General features: G+C 41.8%; 1 protein-coding gene across 1 annotated transcript; it reads right to left on the bottom strand.

Moving 5' to 3' along the window:
* Window positions 1-59: 59 nt before the first annotated feature.
* Window positions 60-22,125, bottom strand: apln (apelin). The gene is made up of 3 exons (XM_037261072.1): window positions 21,693-22,125; window positions 6,539-6,711; window positions 60-3,930 (listed from the first exon to the last, which is right to left on the bottom strand). The coding sequence occupies exons 1-2, from the start codon at window positions 21,757-21,759 to the stop codon at window positions 6,545-6,547; spliced, it is 234 nt and encodes a 77-aa protein (XP_037116967.1). The 5' UTR covers window positions 21,760-22,125; the 3' UTR covers window positions 60-3,930; window positions 6,539-6,544.
* Window positions 22,126-23,567: the final 1,442 nt, after the last annotated feature.

Below are 23,567 nucleotides of genomic sequence, written 5' to 3'. Positions count from 1 at the left end.
GCTCAGAACCATGTCATGTTAGCTTATTTTTTCCTGGCCAAAAATGACTCCAAACCGTGTTTTCTTAAAATAAGATTTTTAATATTACTTATTATCATAAAGATATATTTACACACTTTACAGAAATAGAAAATAAAAACACAAAGCTACACGTGAAAGGGAAAATAAGTACTCCAAGAGCTAAAGCTTATATTTTATAAATTAGAAACCAAAAGTTCAAATATGTACACAGTATTTCAACCATTTCTGATACACTTGTTTTATTTTATTTATGTCATTTATTTTTGCCCAGTTCAACATCAAAACAGAGACAGGGGACTGTACATTTGGCCTGGTGAGTAATATTGAGCACACACCTTAAAACTGAATGTAGGAATAATACATTTTCTTTCCGCTTGGGACCTCATAACACTGTTATGCCAGCTCGCAAGTCTCCCCGCGTGGTGGGCATGATGCTTTTCACGTGGATGGAGAATGTTTGCAAAATCAGGGCAGGAGGGGGGCCTGTGTGCTATTCTAGGTGTAGGCAGTCTAATTTGCCAAGCGCCGAGATAATATCAGATCATAGTCGTTTCCCACAGGAGGAAAAAAAAAAAAACGAGTCATCCTTTGGGTGGCCCAGATGATTGGAATACACAGAAGGCTGACATGATGCATTTTGGAAAAATGTTGGACTCGCCCGTACCAATCTTCTGTCTCTAATTTTGCATCATTTTGTAAGTCAAAGTATAAAATGATACTGGGATTTAAGCAGATCTTATTTTGCGACATGTGTGTCTTCACCCGTAACACACCTACTGTAAATTTTTACACCCAGTCAAATGGATATGGACCAAAAAAACAAACGTGGGGGCAAGGTGTCAGAACAAACATTTTCTTGAAGGAAAACATGCTAACAAGTGCATAGAAACATTACTCAGGCCTTGTGATGGTCAGAGAGAAGAAGAACCGGAGAGGAAACATTGAGAGGCAAAAAATGGTTTCTCTTGCTGCAAAAGACCATTTGGGCAAATGGTTAAACTCTTCGAGCATAATGTATTGGTTTACCGTTTCAGCCTGAGCCTGAACATGCTTGTCCTTCCACACCACAAGGCCCATTAACCTGATGTGCTCTGGGTTACGATCTACACAAAAAAAAAAAAGGGATGCCTGAAAGCTTTCACGTGTCCACGACATATTGTGCTGCAGACTACTTTTCTATTTTGTTACATCCACAAAAGATACAACGTTTCAGACTGTAGTCAAAAAGGTAAGCTTTGGACAACCAGCTAGACAAAAAAAAAAAAAAAAAACTAAACGGACAAGATAGAATTGTCACAACACACTGGAAAACCTTTTCAAACCAAGAGACTCTTGTTTTCAGGGCATATTTTTCCAGCAGCATAATGTAATTGCAAAAGTGCAGCCTGGCGAACCCATGCAGAGAGGCCTTGGAGCAAAGCCACGCTTATTTGTTGAGATTACTTCAAACCAGATACTTGGGACCTGCGGGATATTTGTCTTTGAATTTTTTATTCAGCAAGATTCCGTGTGGGGTTGACGTTGGTTTGCTCTGGTCTCTTGAAGGGCAGCGCGGCTGGTGCAGATGGTGAGGATACATTCATGAAGAAGAATGCGGATACAGACGTTCGGCTCCAGTCATAATAACTTCTGAGATGGGGCGTGGGGTGGTGGATATCAATATGAACCCCTCGTCGTGACCCAGTCGACTTGCGACGTCAAAACTTCTGTCCCCCGACTATCTTGCCCCATCATAGACAACCTCACACCCGAGTAGCGTTAATAAAATCTACATTTCTGTCTGGCAGGATATGAAAGAAAAAGAAAAAAACAGAACTGGAATTATTACGCTTCACAGTGCTCGAGGATTTAATAAATTTTTAATCAAGGTATAATCTTGGCAGTGTTGACTACCACTGGGATTTTTAATGCGCTCTTCATAAAGGCTCGGAAGCCTTACACGCCCATTTGTTTGATTAAATATTTGCATGAGATGCAGCAACAAAGAGACTTGGGGTTTAAGTTAAGTCACAGTTTGTGCTTTGGTCCTCAAGCCTAACAAATGGCGGTGAAAGGTCTTAGTGACATGGTTACACACTGAACCAGGCTGGCTATGAAGTGACGGAGGGCATTGAGGGAATGGGGGTCGAGGCTGAGGTTCCAGTCGAAGCCAATTTAACCAACGAGCTCAGTCTACGTGGCCCCGGTCAGCCTCGGGGAGATCCATCTGAGAAAGATTAACTCAGCGTTTTAATGAGGGTATGGATCAAAGCCTCAACCACCTGTGCTGTGGAAGAGCTGGCGGACTGGCAAGGCAACTGTACCCAACTCAATGTAGGCAAAAGATCACCACCGGAAAGGGTCACGACATGGTTACATGGTTATATTGTACTACACGCAATGAGAGTAATGATGTTTACGAAAATATGCTGATATAAGCTTTAAATGTTGCAAACTCTATGATTGTTTTATATGATAGACTGATCTAGTACAAGCCTCTACGCGAGCACCCTGAGGAAAAATAAAGACTTAAACACAGAGATCATAGATAAACAGTGATGTATTCCAGTATGATGCAAAGGCATATCGTTTGGTCAAAGGTTTAAAGTCACTATAGGATTAGACAGCAGGACCATTCGTGATCTTGATTTGGGGCATGAGCCAAGGAATAACCAGGTAAAAGTGGGTGTGCCTCCTGCGAGGTTTCTCATTTGCGACACTTTCTTCTAAGTAATGCAGGGGAATAAATCCAGGCATCAAGAAGATGCCGACCCTTGAAGGTGTATAATTCAGATAATCCCAAACTGGGAGTATTTAGCCAAGGATGAAGTGCCATTTGAGGTTTAGTAATTGAAATGGTATGATCCAATGTTGATTCACCCCTCGCTTCAAATGCGTGTCAGTATTTCAAGACTTTAACAGAGGCAATTTCTTCACACCCTGGCAGCATTTGGAGTGGTTTCATTATTTGGCACTTCATTAAAAGGCAAGGCAAGCCTGTAAGTGGCACAGACTGCCGATGCCAGTTAACAGTCGTGTGGCAGAAAGGTGGTAGGGTTTTGGAGTAACGACTGAAAATGAAATTTGGAGTTTAAGACTCATTTGAGTTGACACATGCTGCTACAGAGACCTCGAGTGCAGTTCCAAACACCAAACTAGCTTCAGATTACAGAATCTCCCAAATATAGTAGTTCTGCCACTTAAGTCGATTATTTGGACATGTGTGCAATTGTTTCTGTCAAAAATGAAATGTGGATGGCATTAGAAAATGCAAAGCACAGTCAAATGCAACACTCCTGCCTTTCTAATTGCTCATTCAACTGTTGACTCCTTTGAGCAGTAGAAATACAGACTAGCAAATAATATATTAATAATAATAAGATTTGACCAATTAACTGTTGTATGATTAGCTCCTTCTTCCTTTGCAAAAGCCATTAAGCTGCTACACAGTGACACAATCGGGGGCCAACCTTAGATTCCATTGACAGGAAAATTACACGGGAGAAGTGACAGATGCTCTTAGAGAGAGAGTCTGAACCATGTCATGCTAAGTGTGTACGACTCTCAAGGAGACTGCTATGAATGGTGTCTAAAAAGCAAATGATAGGTAAAGAAAAACAAAATTTGGGAGAAGACAGCGATAGATCAAGTCATTTAGGGTGACAGAGGATTAGAATCAGATGGCTAGGGGCTCAGTAACTCCCCACCCCCCCATCACTGCCCTCCCTCGTTCCTCCTTAGAGCTAAGGGTTGAGCGGCTTGTCCTGATTTTTTTTTTTTTTCTTGTGGACAGAGTTGCTTGAAGAACCAGCAGGTGCTATGGACATCACTCTTCAGGCTGGGCAAGCATAGGCCCTTAGCAGCAAGGCCCCCCATGGCAAAGGAAGAGCATAGAAATCAGAACCTGGGGGATGGCGCTTAAAGCAGTGCCTGAAAAAGAGAAACACAGAAGTGTCATCAGAATGTGTGTCAGAATGAGTCATGCAGACTTTTAAATTTCCTGTTTGATAAGTGTGGGCCACATCGAACAGAACCTACTGTGTGTGGCACCGCATGTTATCTTGCATTTGAAGAAAGAGTGAAGGAGAGCTTTATCCAGACATGTCTCAACCAGATTTCATGGGTCTTTGATTGAAAGAGTTCTACAGTATATGTCTCATGTACAACACAAACTCATCCTTATTCTACACTCGGGGCACAGGATCAGCACTTGTCCAAAGGGATATCTGCTATCTTTATTTGGCGTTTTATCTTCGATCCAGTCTGTGATCATTTCCAGAGATTCCCCTTGGGTTTGAGCTCTGCTGCAAGAAAACAAGTTGCCTTAACTGATAAGGGCCCATTCTTGTTTCAAGTTGGCATAGTTCTGCAGTCATGTCATGCCCAGTGAATTGACATGCGTGTATCTGATCTGCACTGAGTTGTATACACTATCTGTTTTGTTTGCTGGGTCCTCAGAATGATCTCACTACAACTGTTTGAGGTCATACCCCTCATCCCAAAGGAGGAGTCATTCTTTTTAAATGGAAAAATCATTGTAGGACTCCAGCTCTAAGCTTTCTCACATCGGCCTTCAAAAATCGCCCGTGGCTTCAAAATGTGTAATATCCTGTCGTCTCTCTGTCGTTTAGTGGCTTGGCTTTTATAATATTGGCCTGGCGGAATGTTTGAATGTTAGAGCTTGCGATCAAGAGTCTTTCATCTCACATCTGGAATGTGTCAAGAGGAAACTTTCACATCGCCTGTGGTGTTTTGAAGAATAAAAGATGATCTGTCCAATATTCCTCGGACATTAGGATGGTGAGATGCTATTAAATGACACAGCTGGTAGATTGGTACCACCATCTACCGTAATCACCTCAACTTAGAGGCATCATTTCTTTATTCGGCTGTAGTTTAGATGCATTTTGGATTGTGCAGTAGTCCTGAACGAGTTGTGTAGTGTCGTAGCTCATCATCTAGTTATATTATTCTTATCAGTCCGATTTGTTGGTGGAGTCAGACCACCGTTCCAATGAGCCACAGTCTTGCCATAGAAGATTTCAACCAAACATACCCTGGGTTAATTCTGGAATGTAGCAAATCTATTTGCTTATTTTCCTTAAATTGAGAGATACTCAGTGATGACTTGACATCCAGAGTAGATGAGCTTGTCTCTTTTGCACTCCTTTTTACAATTAATTTACTGATGCTACGAGTCTACCTGTGCAACGGATGCCAGCTTGAGCTGCGCGTAGTAAAACTTCACTTCCCGTAGCCTCATATAGAGTGCTGACTGCTAAGCCTCTTAACTGCATAGCCAACTTACTTTTCCTATAAGTCTTTAAATGAACAGACTTTGAACCGGAGAGGGGTGTTAAATGATGTTTGCAGAGACAGCGTCGTAATTTATGAACCATTCAGTTTTTAGAGCCACTTCCTTATTGTGTTGGACACACTGAACACTCACAAGTTGTTGAGGGTTCCCTCTTTCATTATTGTTTGACCAAGAAGACCGGGTGACCAATGTTCTGTCAAATGCGTGTTACTTCTGAATGATTGTTTACTATTGTTCTGCGCCCTTGAGCGTCCTGAATGGAACGAACAACATTAAGAAAGTTTTACAAAAAATAAAAAGAGAAACACAAAAAAGATCATAATTCTCTGTGGATCGTAAAATGTTTGTCTCGCTGTCCACATTGTAGGACTTTTTTTCTTTCAACCATGCCTTGATGTCCGCGGGTTGCAGCCTCATCTCACTTCGGCTTGAATTTATGACGGCCCTTTGCAGGTCAGTGTTGTCTGCATGGCACCCCCTGAGGAGGAAATGGTGTCTGAGAGAGTTCCCCTGTCTCTTAGCACATTTGGGAAAAGATTCCCTAATGGATCTTGTGTTTCTGTATGCATACATACGTATATGTTGCTTTTGCTTTGTGCAATGTGCAAACATTGGCGAGTGCATAGGCCAAGCATATGTATACACTGTACATTTGATCATGTTGCCTTAGCATGTTTTAGTTTCTCAGTGACGCCTCATCTGTTTTCTTTTGAAATAAAGGGAGCTTGCTTTGGTTCAGCTCAGAAAATCAAACTGTGAATAGGTGAGAAGTAAAATATTGTCTCAGATTTTTGATAAAAGATTATTCGCACGACGGGTTGTTTGACTTGACAGCAAAGTTAAACATTCTCTTAAGCGCTGGAGGTTAAGACGAGAAACCAAACTCTTGAAAGTGTTATCTTTGTTTCAGGGTTTTAATTGACTTAACCAAATGAACAGAACATATTTATTCTAGTGGAATGAACCCAAAGGTTAGGTTTCTAACAATATCAATCTCCCGTATGATTAAATGAATGACATTGCTGCAGGACCCACCTTTGTTGTACAATGAAGGCATGTAAATTCATTAATCTGTCAACAAAGTCAACAATGGCATTCTTGTGTTGAATACAGACATCCTGGTACTATTGTAAGAGTTTCAGTATTTCGACTCTTTCATCAGCAGAAACACTCAAAGTGACTGAATGCTGTCTAAGAAATGTTATGAGCCTTGAACCTCACCTTGCTCTAGAACGGCATTGGCCCCTTGTGGGAAAGGCGGGGCCGTGGGCGTCTCCGCTTCCATCCGGCTGGTCTGTGGCTCTGACCGCTCCTCAAAGGGCTTTGCTGCACCAGCTTTCTCACTGGAGCTGCTTCCTCCAGCTCTTTGCCATGTTCCGTGGAGGCCATTGGACCTGTGGGAGCCATACACAGACATAAATAAACAAACCAATAATTCCAATACGCTCGTATGAATATCACATTTTGATGATGGTCTATTATGTGTGGAAGAAAAGGATAATGGCTAATGCCCCATGAGACATGTATGTGTGTACGGAGAGCCCACCAAGCATCATTTTCCATCAAGTGTGTGTGTGTGGTGGTAGCTAATGCAGAGCAGATTTACATAGCCAAATCAAGCGAGCCCATCCCTCGTGTTTCATGTCTCTGTCACTCTGCCTGTAGATGATAATAAACATCTCACAGTGACAGAACCAAATCGCTTTGTTTGTCCCAAGATTAGAGATGATTCTGTGTGTGCGCGTGCGTGTGTGCGTGTGTGAGTGCGTACGTGCATGTGTGTGTGTGAAAGCAGGCGTGTTTGAGAGTAATCCCAGATGTTCTCATCCATTGGCAAAGTCTGGCCTGGGTCGTGTAAGAGCCTTTGGCCGAAAGGCCTAGGTCCACCCCTGGTGTGTCTCAGAGTGCTCAAACTGCCATAAACTGAATGATCCAAAGCACCCTCATTTGTAATGGGATATTTATGGTAATCATTGACTTCATATCAAATTTGTATAACTCCGTAGAATACATATAGTACCTGATGCATGGAGCTGAGGATGAATTGTTGTAATGATTCTGATCGTCTTATTGGAAACCAATTCAGTCCTCTCTCTTTCCTTGATTCAATTTGAGTTCACCAATCTTCTCTGCGCTCCTAAGACTTCTTTCGAACAAAAAGAGGGGGAACACTAATTCCCACTGGGCACAGTCAAAAGTTGATTGAAACTACTGACATGGGGTCATGACATTCCAGTTTGCTCACAGACACTGGCACCATTTTTAGAGTTCCCTAAAGAGTGACCTTTGGAACCTTTACAAGGGCTTGCTTGAGGACACAGCTTGAGATAAGTCACAGGGTGGACCGCAGAGGTGAGGTTGGAAGGGAAACAGCAACTCAAGTCACTAAAAAAGGTTGGCATTAAGTTACTAAAAACAATTTTAGTACAACTGACATTGTTGAAGGTTAAGCAGCTGGGACTGTTGTTATTTTTTAACCAAATCTCGGTGTCAACCTTTCAATACTAGGTATGTATTCTACCAATGATACTTTGGCAACATAGTGATAATTCTCCTTAAGAGCCTAGGAATGGGAGGGCAACCTCAGTGATAGAGGGGGCCACATAGGTCTTCAAACTAGATGTATGACTAAAATGCCATCCTAAATATAAACAAAATATGTGCATATGGCTGTGTTGGAATCGAACCAATGTATTGAACCAAGCTGTAGATTGAATTTGAGGGTGGAAAAAAACCCCACACAGGCTTCCTACTATAATGTAAGTGGAAGCTGCATACAGCACTCTAAACAATCTTCTCCAAGGTCCCCAAGGTTGATTTTATGTGTGGTTCAAAGCCTTTTGAATCATTTCCTATGATTCACAACCTTCAGCTATACCATACTGTAAGAAATGTCAAAAGAACAACTGAAAGCATTTGAATGGCATTCGTTAACTGTGTCAGTAAGCTAGTTCATTGAGTGTTTTCTACGTGTTATCCCTGAAATGCCAGACATCTCGAGTTCCATTTCCACAATAATCCCCCTTAGCAAGCACATTACACGCTATATTTGTGGCAGAACACTAGGCTAATTCATAGACCAAGGGAAAGAAAAAATCTGTTGCATATTTCCGCATTTAAAGCCCATCTTTGCCGCAAGGCGCTTTAATCTGCACATTATCCTTTTGTTATTCCTCAATGTAGTGAAAGATTCACAGATTCTTGAAATATTCTGGTAATTTTTTTCCAATCCTTAAGGCTGAACGTTAATACGCGTGTTGTTTAGGTAGGTTTTATGGCAAACTGAAGCATCCAGGAAGGATTTATACTTTTCTCTGTCAATTGGACTCAGAACTAGTTGAAATAGTTCAGGTCTCACTTTTAATCACATGGACAACATGCTTTCACCACTTGAAATTATAAAGGTGCATATTCGTGCCTCAAAGACAAATGAAAAAACAATTGGCCTAATAATAATATTGAACGAAAGCTCTCTCTCTAATGGTGGCTTCTTATGGGATGGTTTTGGTGACATTGGAAAGGTTATCACAGATTTTTGTGACTTTGGAATATAGGCTACTTTGGACTAGTTCCTACTTCTTGACAATTGACCATCACATAAACATTTGGTTTTGCACATATACCTGCAGTCACACCTTAATGTATAGTGGATCTGCGAAATGACTGTGTGACCAACATAATCATAGCGCCAAAAGTCATCTCCTGTCCCAGATGCTGATATTGTCACACGCCAGGGCCGCAATGAGACAATTTAGATGTCCACTGCCACAGCAGCCTGTCAAGTAATTGCTGTGCACTGGAAGCAACGATTGTCCAATCTCAATCCATCCACTGCGTCAAAACACACAGAAACGTGTAATGAAAGCTGCTAAAATATCCTGTGGCCGGTGATATGACTGGCAGTATAGATTACTCGTGCAGCCAGTAAGAAAAGTTGTGATGTGACTTATAACAGCCAGCAAAACATATATATACGTATATATACATATATATACGTATATATTTGTGTGTGTGTGTGTGTGTGTGTGTGTGTGTGCGTGTGTGTGTGTGTATCCACTGCATATTCCATCTCCATAAACAAGGATATGTCATCTGTTTTATTGCCCTGAAATTGGAAGCAGACCCTGTAGTATCTTCTTTAATCTTTTCCCAGGAGAGATACTCGTGTTTCTCCTGAGCTGGTAAAGCACAAAACTAACTGGATAACATATGTCTGACAATAGTAAACCTCTTAGCTCTTTTCTCTGATGACCTTGAACCCCTCTTCTGTCTTTGCACCAAATCTGAACTCTTATCTTCCTGTTGCCAATTCTCAAATTAAAGTTTAATATATTCGGAAATTGAAGAATGACTGGATGTTATTCCTGCATAGATGGATGCTAGAGTTGAATGCAAATTAAGTTTGAGTAGGTTGGGGAATAGTTGTCACTGTCAAGATGAGCTGTTTGATTCGCCGCCCTGGTTTCCAAACACATCCTGAGGCGATACGTTGCCTCTCATCAAATGCCGCGCTGTCCTTCTTATCACGGCCTAGTGCAAAGAGGAATATTGACAGCTCCTCTGTATTGTTACTGCAACAGTCCATCATCAGAACCGCAGCCTTTAGGGATATAAAATATAACTTCCAGGGAAGAAAACTGGCCATTCTTTGGTTTAAAGCCGAGTTCATCAGCTGCCCTCATGGCAGGCGAGAACAAAGTGCACATCACAGTGCTGCCAATGGGCCAGAGCTGCTTATGAATAGTCGTAAAGCTGATTTGTGTGAACCGACTGCCAAAACAACCTCATAACAAATGTCTGCGCTTGTAAATGGAGCGACAACACACATTTTTCTGTCATTAGTGCAGCGCAGATTAACTTACACAAGACTGCGAGAGAAACGATTGCAGCGAGCACACAGAGGCGCTGTGTTCAGAGTTTAGGTCGCGGTAAATGTATACAAACACTGTTTGCAGTGGCCATCGACATTTAATCCACATTCAATATTCTCTGATTGATCGTCTCTTGGATCTTAATGGCCGTTTGTTTACCCATCTTGCCTGCCATCTACGTCGCGTCAATGGTGAATCAGCCGTGTCACAATCGCATTGATCAAAACTCACAGACCCTAACGAGCATTTAATCTGTCCGCCATGTTCACTTTACTCTGCTTGCAGCGCTTATCTGACATCTCTGTGACACACGTTGTAGATTGTACTGGAGATATGCGGAAACAAACAACTAGCAGAAGAAGGAAGGTTGTTATCGGAGTGCATTTTACTTCGCAGTATGTCCAAGTTTTAGCCACTTCCAGAAACGGAAAAACTTTTCAACCAAATCTTTGACGATATGGTGTGGCTATTAGTGTGATTTGGCGCTTTGGCATATTAATCAGGAAATAAATTCCCATCCATTTTCTGTACACCCTAGACTGTTCACTAGTCAGTTGTATAAAAGTATTCAGTAGGAACTAAAGTCAACTGTGTGTACCACTTTACTATCACGTTTGAACCCAACTAATGTGTAAGCTTGACCCAACTCACTCCACAGTAAGCATCACTTTTGCAAATAGTGAGCAATTCTTCAAACAAAGAGACAACCCTAACCCTTTCACTTCCAGTTGAAGTTTATGGTCAAAGTAAATCTAAAACTAGGAGAAATACGTACATGTGGTGAATTTCAAACAAACACAAGGTTTAGTCTGTAGTCTGCTAGCTAATGGAAAACAAATATATAAACAACCCTTTAAGCATCATATTTGAAAACAAATCATGTTTAGACATTGAATATAACAGTAGCTCATAAATATTGTGCTTGAATACATTTTTGTTTAAAGCACATTGGAGATTTTTTTTTAAGAAATGTTTTACATGTGGGTCTTTTTATTTTGCAGATTTTCACCAATTGTATGTAGGTCAGGTACATATCCACCTTTGATAAAAGTAGTGGTTCACTAAACAGCGCTGTAAACTGGTCCTACTTGTAATGGTGAAGTGGATTTCACAATTCCCGCAGAATTTGTATTTGCAATGCATTCACTGACAATAATGACGAAGACAGAAATGAGTTGACACTGATTATTAAAGATGAGAGCCATCACCACATAACATGGAACGATGCCGCCTTGGTTTGGAGCAACATAGAAAGGATACTGCTTTTGTGTCCCTGAGTGCCTTTAGCACTTTTGCAGAAAAATCACTAATTCAGACATTGTTAAATCTTTGGGCTGGAGAAAATTATAGTTCACCCCTCCCAACATTGAGTTATTTGATTGAATTCTAATGATCCCTTTGAATGAAGGATAAAAATGAGCAGTAAAAAGAGTCTATTTTGGTCACACAATAGAATTACATGTCAATGATTGTCTCTCTGCAACCGCACAATTACATTATGTTCCTACAATTATTGCGAATAATAAAAAGGATACTAAAAAAGAGAATAACATGCTCTGTGGTTGCAGCCTATTATACGGACAACGTGCAAACCTCCTGGGTAAGCAAACATCAATTGGCTTTGCTGTGGAGAGGAAGAATGAGTTCCCTGGAGGGTGTAGCCATGGTTATCGTGTGACGTCGGAGGAGCAGACCCGCTGTCTCAACCCTGCTTCTCCCCTTCTTCATTAACTTAGAGGCGACGAGTGGCATTAGCCGGTGAATCCACATCGTTACCAAAGACACGCTAACCCACACAGCCAGACGAAGCAGAGATGCTTGCCACGGCGTAAGCACATTAGTGGATCAGGATTATTTAGCCGGGATGAAGTGTTAATTGTGCTAGAACAATCCAAACATTCTCTTAGCGTTAAATAAACGCTCGCGCTGTCACAGGCTCAAATAGAGGGATTTGTCATCCCTCGCCACACACGTCCACCCTACACGTAGTGGAAGATGTCCAAACAGGTAGGCAGTTGATGCTCATCGCAGACCCCCCCCCATCCCCACCCTAAGTAATTTTGGCCATTGGCAAAAAGTGGTACCAATTGCTGAGTTTCAGACCACGATACCATGGCAGCCACCATGAAGCCGCTCAGTTCGGAGCTAGATCAATCATCTTAAATTATAATCCAGGGCGGTCCAAACGACAATCCGGGGGACATTTGCATTGCCCTGTGAGATTTCTGCCAGACAGTAACGATATTTAAAACTATAAAGAATAATATCCTCACTTACACTGATTGATTAGTTTAAGCGTGTTAAAAGTGAAGAATGTTGAGGCTCTTTCAGCCTTAATTTATTTTACCTTGAGTAAAAAAGGTTAGACACCCCTGTTCCAAAGTCAGATTTCATCAACGTACCAGCATATGGTACAGTTAGAATCAATGATCGTTTTATCTGTGATGTTAAGCCTCCTCTGCAGTCTCAGGAGCATTTGTTTTGTGTCGTCTTTGATTTCGGCTGGGGGCTGTTTGATATGCAGCATTGTTGCGCTATGATAATGCTGCGCTTGTGGCCGAGCTGAAGGCCGTCTTTGTCCATTAGGAAAGCAAAGTGCATGAAAAGTTTCTCCCGTTTAATGCAGCTTTCGATTGCAACCCCTCACCGTACCCTCAGTGTGAAGGTTCAGAGAAAATTAAGATGAAAAACAAGCAGCCCACTACTTTCTGCAGATGTCCCTGTGAGTCAGCCTGCCTGCCTTGTGCCCAAAGTAGCGAGCGTATGAAATGATGAGGTGTGAGATGGCGTGCTCGCTGATGATCAGAGCGCTACCAGTTCAAAGTGCCGCCGGCAGCAGCACTGAGCCGGCTAATGAAGCTCTCGACTCCCCTCGCTACTTGACTGCCTGTCGCTTTATTTGCAGTCACACTTCTAGTTGGAGGGGTGAATTTGTGGCTACAAGGTTACTACAAGTTGGGGGCTTCTGTACTCCAGCAGCCAAACTAAATAAGTCCTCAAACCTTTCCCTGGTGAAGAACAAAATTTGAGTTTGCCGGCCCTGCTGCCAGTCCAAACGTGATAAGCAGTTGTGGAAGATGGTTCCAGTTGAAGTCTATAGTGTCAGTGGATCAATAGTTTAAAATAAATGTGTCACAATCTAAACACTCATATTATTTAAAATACAATTACCAACATTACCTTTCAAAATAAATGACTTATAGATTATTACTTGAAAACATGTGGCAGGACTCTCCTCTAAAAACACAGGCTAAACTTAGCTCCTCCCCAACGTACAAAAATCTTAGTCTCTCAGTCCAGATGCATCACCTCACAATACTTCTCGACATCAATTACTACTTTCTTACTATTGGCCAGGGCTATGGCATCAGATATATGTGATCTGTCAGGGCGTAATTGAAGGAGCACCACAGGCAGGTAAACAAACAGAAAAAAAAGAAAAATAGTTCTTCTTCTACAACTATAAACAAAAAACAACTGGTGACCCAGGAAGATGCTGTAATATTATTCATTAATCATAGTGAAAGAAAAATGTTTGTTCCTATTGTCAATTTGTCATATTAGCTGTCTAAATGTGTTGCCCCACCATTTGTGTCCAAATATCGACGGCAATCCGTGCAAACCATCACCATGTCAACAATGTTTTCCGTTGTTTGTTAGCAATAGCATACTTTGCTAAAGAATAACTGTGTTGTTTTAAATACGCAATGGGTAAATGTTGCTTTTGTGTTTAATTATGCAGTAAACCTCAACTGGGAGTGCCACTAAAAGCTTGAAGCCTTTTATTAATGAATTGTTCACTATTTGCCCAACTGGTACTTTTGTGAACTGCAGTGGCTTGAATTGAGTTCACTGCCACCATACAGCTGAAGTTTGACCACCAATGTGCAGTAGTGCATGTTGTATCTTGAGGAACGGTACTGATGTCGGCTACATCCACATTTGTGATGCTGTCTGAGAGTATCCTTAAAGACGGCGTGTCAAGGACAAAGCAAAACACAACCCTGCTCTTTCCTGTGTCATCATCATCCCACCTCCTCTTGGGCTGTGAACCTGCCTACTGCCATTTGACAGGTTGGAGGAGGAGAAACAGGAGGGAAATGTCACTATGCAGGGGCCTTGGCTCTCCCCACAGTACACTGTATATACACTTGTGATGACAGGAAATAGCAGCTACGTTGCATCAGACTGCGTCACTAGAGGAATAGCGTTGGCTCAGATGCCCAACCTGGACACAATGGGTGTAAAATGATGCTCGCTTTGAACCATTTCCACCAATGTAGATGTACTTATTCGAAAGTTTAACTTAAATATCTTTGGAAGTCATTGTTATATATGACATGAATGGATTCATAGATAAAGAAAAGATATAAATGAGTTGAATAGAGATGGAAGGTTAACTCCGTGACAGCCACCAGTGTTGCAGATGAACCTCAAGGTCTCGCTTGGAATAAACTGTTTTCATTATGTGGATAAATGTTTATAAATGATTTTGGTAATTTTATAAACATCTGTTTCCATTCTCCCTAACACTGGCGAGGGGCCCAGGACTGATCCAGGGGAACCACCTGCGCGTAGGCTAGACCGCCACTATTATTCAGTGGCAGGTCACTTGACCGACAAGTATAACATGTAAAATAGTCAACAACACATGCATTCCAATGTGGCGACGAGTGCAATGAATAATGTATGATTTCACTCTTTGCGAGTGATCTCCAATTGTGTAGGCAACGAGAGGGATGTTATGACTTTCAAGCGCTTCATTCAAAGAGAAAACACTGCGAACATGACAGTTTGAAACCACTCGAGAGACGCCACAATAGCTTAGTGATGGAAACATGTTGCCCAAAGCTCCCCATCACGCATCCCCCGCAGGGGAACCTTAAAACTTGAGACCGAATCCCACTACAACGGTCGGATCGCCTTTCTTTACTGGCATCTTTATTGCAGACTAAGATCAACCAGCTGTGAGTTGCTTCTAGCCACATCTGAATTTGTGAGCCTCAACATAAACCATGAATGGGCTTCTACCAAAAAATGACATGTCCAAAGCAATTCTTTGCAGTCTTTTTAAATTGAGTTTGAAGGCAATTAAAGCACCTACATTCCTAAAGAGCACAATATTTATTCTGTGATCTGACAGCTTGTTAATAAAAGTGTCTCGTCAGATCTCGATCAGGAATTAAATCTGCCAGGGCTACTGCTGTAAATGTATAAACACTTAATGTTCAAACAGAGGGTCGTAAATAATATTTTCATTGGGCACTGGTGGAAAGCTGTTACTGGGGTGACTGTCTGACTCTAATTAAGGGGGGACGGCAAGATCACATGAGGTCTGGTTAGCCAGAACTGGACCGACTCCACTCCATACGGCTTCATGCCTAGCTAGGGTTATGCACTTTGATTGTTGAAGGCGGCATACATGGTACTCTGATTTATAGGTTTAAATTGTTCTGTAACTAATCACATAACTCAATTTCCCGGTGCTTGTATATGTAAAAATACCCAATTGAAATGAGCTGAAATGCTACGAATCAATTCCAAAACACAATTTTTGCTGACATATTTTTAGGAAAGAAAAATACCACTGTTTTGCATACAAATATTTCAAATGTGGTTTAAATGATACAAATAAATAAACTGGTTTTATGATTTGCAATGAATGCACAGACTTTAAAGGGTGTGGTCTAGTGAGTGATTTTAGGTGCTTGAGATTGTTATCTGACGTGGCAAGTTGTACAACAGCATCTCCTCGCAAGTGTTCTCATTATGAATTCATGAATTTGACCATAGGTCCCGTTCAATAAAAGGCTAACACTCTAGCTCACATTGTTTTGTTTACTGTATTGTTTGCTCACAACATAAAGGGAAAAAGAATTGACCAAGGCTTGTAATTCTAAACACTTGCAAGTTGGACCACTTGTAAATCAAGGCAACACTTAAAATAGTTCCTATGTCACACTTTCTTCAAAATACATCAACCTCGTGCAAGTGAGCGACAATGTCACGGCCAATGGAACGTATGAATTTTGTTGCCACGATGAGCATGGCAGGCAGTTTTATTCATGGAGACGACAATTCATCCACTACATTGTCTACATGTATTTCTCCACAATTTGTGTACAAATATCTGTTGCTTAAAGGGTTATGATGAGACAACACTGATGCGATTTGTTAGTCATTGTAAGGAATTTTACATTGTTTGTTAGCATTGAGCTAAAAAAAATAATACTAAGGACAAGCTGTGTGGTTGTTTTAAATAAACATGTAATTCTTTCTTTTATGGTTAGTCTGCCAGTAAACAAGGAATGGAATCAAACAGCTTGAAGCCTCTTCTTTGAAGAATTATTGAATCTGGAAAACAGCTGCTTTTGAGTTGAATTGAGTTCACTACCACCGTACAGTACTTATGTATCGATTTCTTACTTGCAATTCAAAGCAGAAATTCTAATCAATCAATCAATCAATCAAGCAATCTATCTATCTGAATGTTTTTCTCCTTCCCAAAAAACACATTTGTAATTTTGGTGAAGATTGGAACAGATTGGAAGATGATGTTTTAAGTTACTAGTGTGACCGTGGAACAATTTGAACTTGAGTCTCAATGTACTACTGTAGTTCCCATAAGGGTCTGGTGTGCTCCACATGTCACCACAATAAGTGTCAGCTTTCCTACAGTATAACCATCTGTGAGATATTTGATGAGACAACCCTGCAAGATCCCATATAGCCTTGCTCCTAGTCCACCTTTTTATTTTATAGTCCCTCAGCTTTTCTTTTTTAACTTGTCTTTGCTCTTTTTTCCCCTCCCTCCGCCGCATTGGCTCTCCGGGGAAGATCTAAGTGAGTAGATTTATTCAGTGAAAGGCTTCTGAATTGCATTATGGCTGCACGGCACTCACATATGCCAAAGTCTTCAAGAATCTCCAGGGTGCGTCGGCGCAAAGGTTAGCCTTATATCCCGACCAAATGACGCGTGATTTTTCTCTAAAACGCTTCCTTAATTCTCACTTGCTCCGGAGCAATGGTGGGTGCCATTCACTCAGCTGGCATCAGCCAATATTATGCAGACATCTGCATGTCTTTAAAAATCTGCTCATTTGAGTCCAGAACATCACCATTGGGAGGCCACGCTTCACCTCAAACACTAGGCCATAAAATTAGGTCCACCTGGTCTCAATCCTGTGAGATCCCTTGGAAGAGCTGGTGACTAATGTTCCATTCACAAAAACAATTAATGATGATCAAAAGTGGTAAGCATTGTATCCCACCAGTCGAACTATGAAAAAAAAGATGAAAATGTAAACAATAGCACTCTATAATAATGTACTGTATAAAACCAGAGTAATGATATTATTAGCTAGGATGTAAAAGAAATAAATAGTTAGTGCATCATGATTTGATGCTTCAATTCAACTCATTATGCATCTCCTTCTGGTGTGGCCACCAGGAGGGAGTATAATACTGTGCTGTCCTGCATACACAAACAAAGAAGATTGCTAGTCCTACTACTAGTAGTTGTCCTGCTGCTACTACTACTACCACTTAGTATATTACTACTACCAATATTAGTCGCTCAGTAAGATGCAATAATATTAGTCATTTTGTGTAGAGGACAAACAATATATGCCTTATATTAACTGTCTACATGTGTTGGTCCACCATTTGTATTCAAATATCATTGCTTCTAAAACTATTGATGCAACCTGTTAGCATGTCAATGTCGTTTTGCGTTGTTTGTGAGCCTTCGGCTGAGAGGATTTCCCTATGTGGTTGTTTTAAATACACGTGTGATTGTGTAACGTGTGTTTTATGGCTAGTGTGACAGTAAACTTGAACGAGGAGTGGCAGTTTTGATGAATTGTTTAATATTTGTGAAAACACCACCCATATCCAAATGACTCGTATCTCAAGGCGTGGTAGTGTACATCATTTTGTATCACTGTTTCTAATATTTTGGTTCCCCACCTTCCTTTCTTCAATAATCCCATAATAAAATTGGTCCAGACCGGCTCCTCCGTATCATACAGCACTTATTAAGATATTCCCGAGCATCTGTAAATGTTTAGCTGCGTTTTATCTCTCCTCAGTGACCGTAATCACATCCAAAAGCACGAACACCTTCTTTGCATTAGCACGCCCCACATAATGATTTACACTTGCCAATCAGACCAGACCAGGCGCTGTTTTCTGCCCCCTTGTGAGATACCTCACTTACTGTTTTTGGCTGTAGTTTGACCCGAGGATGATCGTATGAGCATGCTGCACTGCGGTGCCTTATGCGTGCGTCCAGCCCCAACAGTACATCAAAGTTTCATACGGAATAATAGCAGCGTTGACAGGCTCACATGATATCGCCCGCTTTCCAGGCAGTCGATTTCTCGGTCAGATAAAAGCACAGCCCATCAGGGCTTCATGACTACCTCACCTGTTTAACTCAGCTTGCACAATTACATCAATGTGTGTGTGTGTGTGTGTGTGTGTGTGTGTGTGTGTGTGTGTGTGTGTGTGTGTGTGTGTGTGTGTGTGTGTGTGTGTGTGTGTGCATCTGCTGCCATATGTGTTGCTATGGGGTGCAGAGAAAAGGATGGATACTCATGCGACAGACACAAGGAAGGACTGTTTACGTCTTGAGAGTCAGAGCGAGAAAGAGTGATCGGCCTCGGGGATGAATTATGGATACCACATGTCTAAAGCTGGAGCCCTCTCTTGAGCCAGAGTGCTTTTCAAGGATGGGTAATTGAAGTGCACATCTTGAGGATGGTAGTATTACACGCAGAAGGCCACTGCTCCTTTTTTGTTCGATGATTTTGAATTTTACAAGGCGCTCAGGTACCATTTGCACAACACCATTGAAAATGGTTTTTTTTTTTTTTTTTTTTTGCAAGTGCCTTTTTGACCATTAGTTTTCATGGCAACAGTGTTTTAGAGAGTGGAAACGATTGAAAGGGTTGTCTATAAAAACCCAAGGCATAAATGGTTATTTGACAAGCTAAAAAAGGACCGCTTCTACTTATCAAGTGCTTTTTTTAATTATGTACTGATGTGGGTGGTACACATGATAATGCAATATCAGTATCAAATATCTACGTACAGTGGACATAAAATAGCTTCCCACTGTGACATGTTTTTGTGGTGTAATAAATGAGTTGAAGAGCAATCACTTCAAAACTTTTGACGTTAATGTGACCTACAACCTCAATGTATTTTTTAAACACTATTTTTCAGCAGTATAAACAAAAAACATAAATAATTCCGTCGCACAAGTGTGCACACCCTCTCATGCCTTGTGATTAAATTTAATCATTAGTATTTTATTTCAATGTCTTAACATTTGTTTCTATTTCCATGGTTCTTTTATGTTTTATGTAAAGCATTTTGTAGATACATGAATGTGGTGTACATATAAACAAACTTGCCTCATAACTGGGGCGTGGATGTCTTTGGAATGAACCAATCACATTCAAGCTCCTTAAATAAGCCAGCACAATTTCAGTTGTCCTCATATAGATTTCCTATGTCTTTGTCTAGTGTCAAAGCACAGCATGCTTTAAAATGATTTTTATATTTTGGGAAAAAAGCTTTATGAATTGGACTTTTTTGTTGAAGTCCTAGATTGATTGACTGGTTATATTCAAAATATGAGCAAATGTTCCTTCACATGGTGGAATTACTAACAATTGGCTTGGCATGTAATTTACAGTTTTTCAGTCAGTTTTGCTTGTGAATACTTTGTAAACAATGCATTAATCAACATTAATCAAACTTTTGAATAACAAAATTATGAAAAGTTTCCAGTAAACATCTGACTTCAAGACTCCTTTAAGTATAAATCTCAAAAATGGGTCTCAGTTCATTATTCAATGCTTTAATTCCTTGCATACAGCTTCACTCCCCTTTGCATTTTACCTCAATTCCCAGACGCTCACACGGCTGAGACAGATGCCCAATAAATCGGAAGTGCATTTGTATCAAGATAAAAGACTTCACACCCACTGCCTACACGTAGGAGCTTCTTCTAACACCTTTCCACCACGACGCATGCTGCTTGTGCCTAGCAGACACACTCCAGCTAGCATCCCTCCCCACACCCATCACCGTCGCAACACTCTTGCCTCCCTTCATCTCTACCAGCTCCCCTTTTCTCGTTTCCTCCCCATCAATGGAGCGCTGGTACTCCACAGTAGCAGCCCAGGGTAAGGAGGGGTAGGAATGGGAAGCACATAAGCGGCATGACTGGAACAAACACTAAGAGGGATAAGCTGTGGTGAAAAGCTCTATTTTTTTTCACCCAGGGGCTACGCGAGGCACCGAACACGCTTCACCACACACAGGGGTGCGAAAAACGACACTGGCCATGATGCTAGATAATTGCTTCCCATTTAGTCGTGCACCCAGTAGCGTCAGACAAAAATAGCGTGTGTCGCTGTACGGCAAATGTGCAGGGAAGCATGGGAAGTGGATGGTGCCGCTCTGGTGGATCAATATCGCAGAATGGACAACATCCCGGTTGCACAGCCTCTCTTTTTCTACCTAAGTCTATCATTCCAGGCATGTAGCCTTATCACCGCAATCAGTCTGGACTCAATCACCTCTCACAGCCGATATCACCTATAGCCTGTGTGTGTGTGTGTCTCTTCCCCACAAATGTAGTTGGGAGGTAGGTGATAATCCCAAGAATGGCTTGGACGTTTACACAAGGCCTAACTGTTGTTTCTTCACACTACAGTGTTACCTGCATCACATCTGCAAGCTTGGCCCATCACTCCCCTCAAAGAAGCCACCCTTAAACCCTCCCGAGGCAATAATGTGCAATATTAGACTTCACAGGCATCCATATATAGTCCAACAATGGCTCCAGTGGCACTTTACGGAAATTTACCATGGCAAGACGTCAAGACCGAATCCCGGGAGAGAGGATCCACACATCTGGGATGTGTGTGTGTTCTCCCCACCAACCCTTACAACAATTATACCATCCTCGTTATCATCAGTGCAGGATGCTTCTATGAGCAGCGTGTTGCTCTGCTGCACAATCAAAGTCACGGAATAATCATCATGCAATGCAGGTCAGATGGAACACAAGCTGTCAATTTGTCAAGATTCCCTCCCGGGCTTGTGGAACATGTGCCATGCAAAGCTTACATTTCATAACAACAGTCTGCCATGCATCCATCACCCCACGCACACAAGCCCTCGGTACTCCATTTGCAGCTTGGCTTCACATCAAGGTGAGATGGGGGGGGGGGGGATTCATGAGGGATGATAATGATGCACCTAAGCCAAGAGAACAACATTCAAGTTGAAGCCTTGTGAACCACTGCAGTGCAGTACTGTACCCAGCCAGGTGCTCCTACAAGCCTGCTGAGAGCCCTCACACGCTGGGTAACTGATCAACCACACATACAAACACAGATCAGCTTGCACGAGCACAGACAGGACAGAAATAGAAGAGGGAGGAAAAAGAAGAGAAGGTGCGTGAGGGGTGCCTCGCTTCTACTCACCAGCACTGGCAGAACACAGCAGAGACACCAGGAGCACAATCACCAGCGTCAGAATCTTCACATTCATTTCTGCACTCCCCTCTGGCTCGCCGCTCGTCGCTCGCTGATATACTGTAGTGCTGTGTGTGTGTATGTGTGTGTGTTTGTGTGTGTGTGGATGGGAGGGAGGAGAGAGAGAGAGAGAGTGCAAGTGAGAGAGAATGAAAGAGACTGTTTGCTCTGTGTGTGTATGTGTGTGAGTGTGTGTGTGTAAGAAATGAGTGTTGTCTAAATGTGTGTTTGTGTGTTATATGTGACAGCTCCACTCCAATGACTGGAGGCACGTCTCTATCCAAGCTCCCCCACAGTGTGTGTCAGAAAATGAGCAGCCAAGTTCAGTGGAGCTGTGAGTGTCTCTGGAAGTCCTGCACTCCTCGGATAAGGAGGCTGTCTGGTCATGTGGCTTATGTATCTCGGAGCCACTAGGTCACAGAAAAGCCACCTCCCCCCAAAGTCAGTAAGTGTGCATGGACTGGGAGTTGCCAAAAAGAGAGGGAGGGGTGTGAAGAAGAAGAAACGGGAGCATGGGGGTGCGTGCAGGTTTATGATAATAGCCCAACAGATGCTCTTCTTGAAAACTCTTTTGAAATTGCAAAGCAGGATGACATGCCAGGAATTTGGGGGAATCCAAATAAGCGCTAATAGCGGATGAAAGAAGGAAGGGTAGGTGCGAGATGAGCTTCCTGCTTTTGTATCTCGAACCCTCGCTCCATTCTATCAACGGCGCGCCTCGGGCTAAATCGGTATGGATGGCTTAAATCACCAAGCACCGTTTGAAGTCGGCCTCCGTGACACTTGGGGAGTCACTGCAGGAAAAAACGTATCAATTATTGACCGCCACCTCCTTAAACCAATCATTTTTTGACATTGGGGATATTCTTTTCACAAACAAAGGCCGATAAGAGAGCAACTTATCTCGTTTGCGTTTGTTTACCGCACAATAAACAGGAAACGTTGATTTTTATTGCAATGAATTGTGAGAATTGGGAGTTCCCTTATCGCGGAAAACCATGTAGCGCCATCAAGGCGACAAGCTTTCTGCATCCGCAATTGTTTTGTTTTTTTTTCCTTTTAAAACTGTTTTCAAAATATGTTGTCAATGTCTAACATTAGCAATGTTTGATTACATCACAGGGCTTTTTGTCTGGTTTCTGCTGTAGTGTTGAAACACAAAAATTGTCGCAAACTTCCATATGAATTCAATTTAATTCTATCCAGTGCAACTGACAAATGTACCTAGAGCCAAATTAACCTTTTTCTTTAGGAATCTACACGGGAGAAATTCCAAGACAGAATCAAATGTTCTATATTGCATCGGTTTGCATCCAAGTTACGGAAACCCATAAGAGACCCAAATGAATCCTTAATTTAGGCTACGCACTGAAATAATCAGAAATTTAGTGACCCTACTTGAGAGTTTTTGAAGATATGAGTTGTTGTTCTACCAAATTTTGCCTTCACATGCAAGCTAGAATTTGAGGTCTGAGCACTTTATGCTAGCAAGGAACTCTACTCGACTCAGCTCCCAAGCAGCAATTTGGCGGATAGTGAACAGTTCTTCACCAAAGAAGCTTGAAGTTTTTGCCATGAAGCTGTACAAATGACACATGATCAGGGGATGAAAGGCGGTCTCCAATTGCCCAGGTCACCTGCACGGCCACCTACATCAACGGCAAGGGAAGATTTTGGAGTTTACCTGCCAATTTCATACATGGACACAGCAAGTCTATTTCAGTACCTGCAGTTTCACGCACAGCCTACTACTGATCGCCCTGATTTAGATGCAAATTCTTATACTGCTCTCAGATGATCAAGTCATGCACAGGAACATTTTAA

This window comes from Syngnathus acus, chromosome 10, assembly GCF_901709675.1.
Source record: "Syngnathus acus chromosome 10, fSynAcu1.2, whole genome shotgun sequence".
Classification (NCBI taxonomy): domain Eukaryota; kingdom Metazoa; phylum Chordata; class Actinopteri; order Syngnathiformes; family Syngnathidae; genus Syngnathus; species Syngnathus acus.
This window is presented reverse-complemented; position numbering and strand designations above follow the sequence as displayed.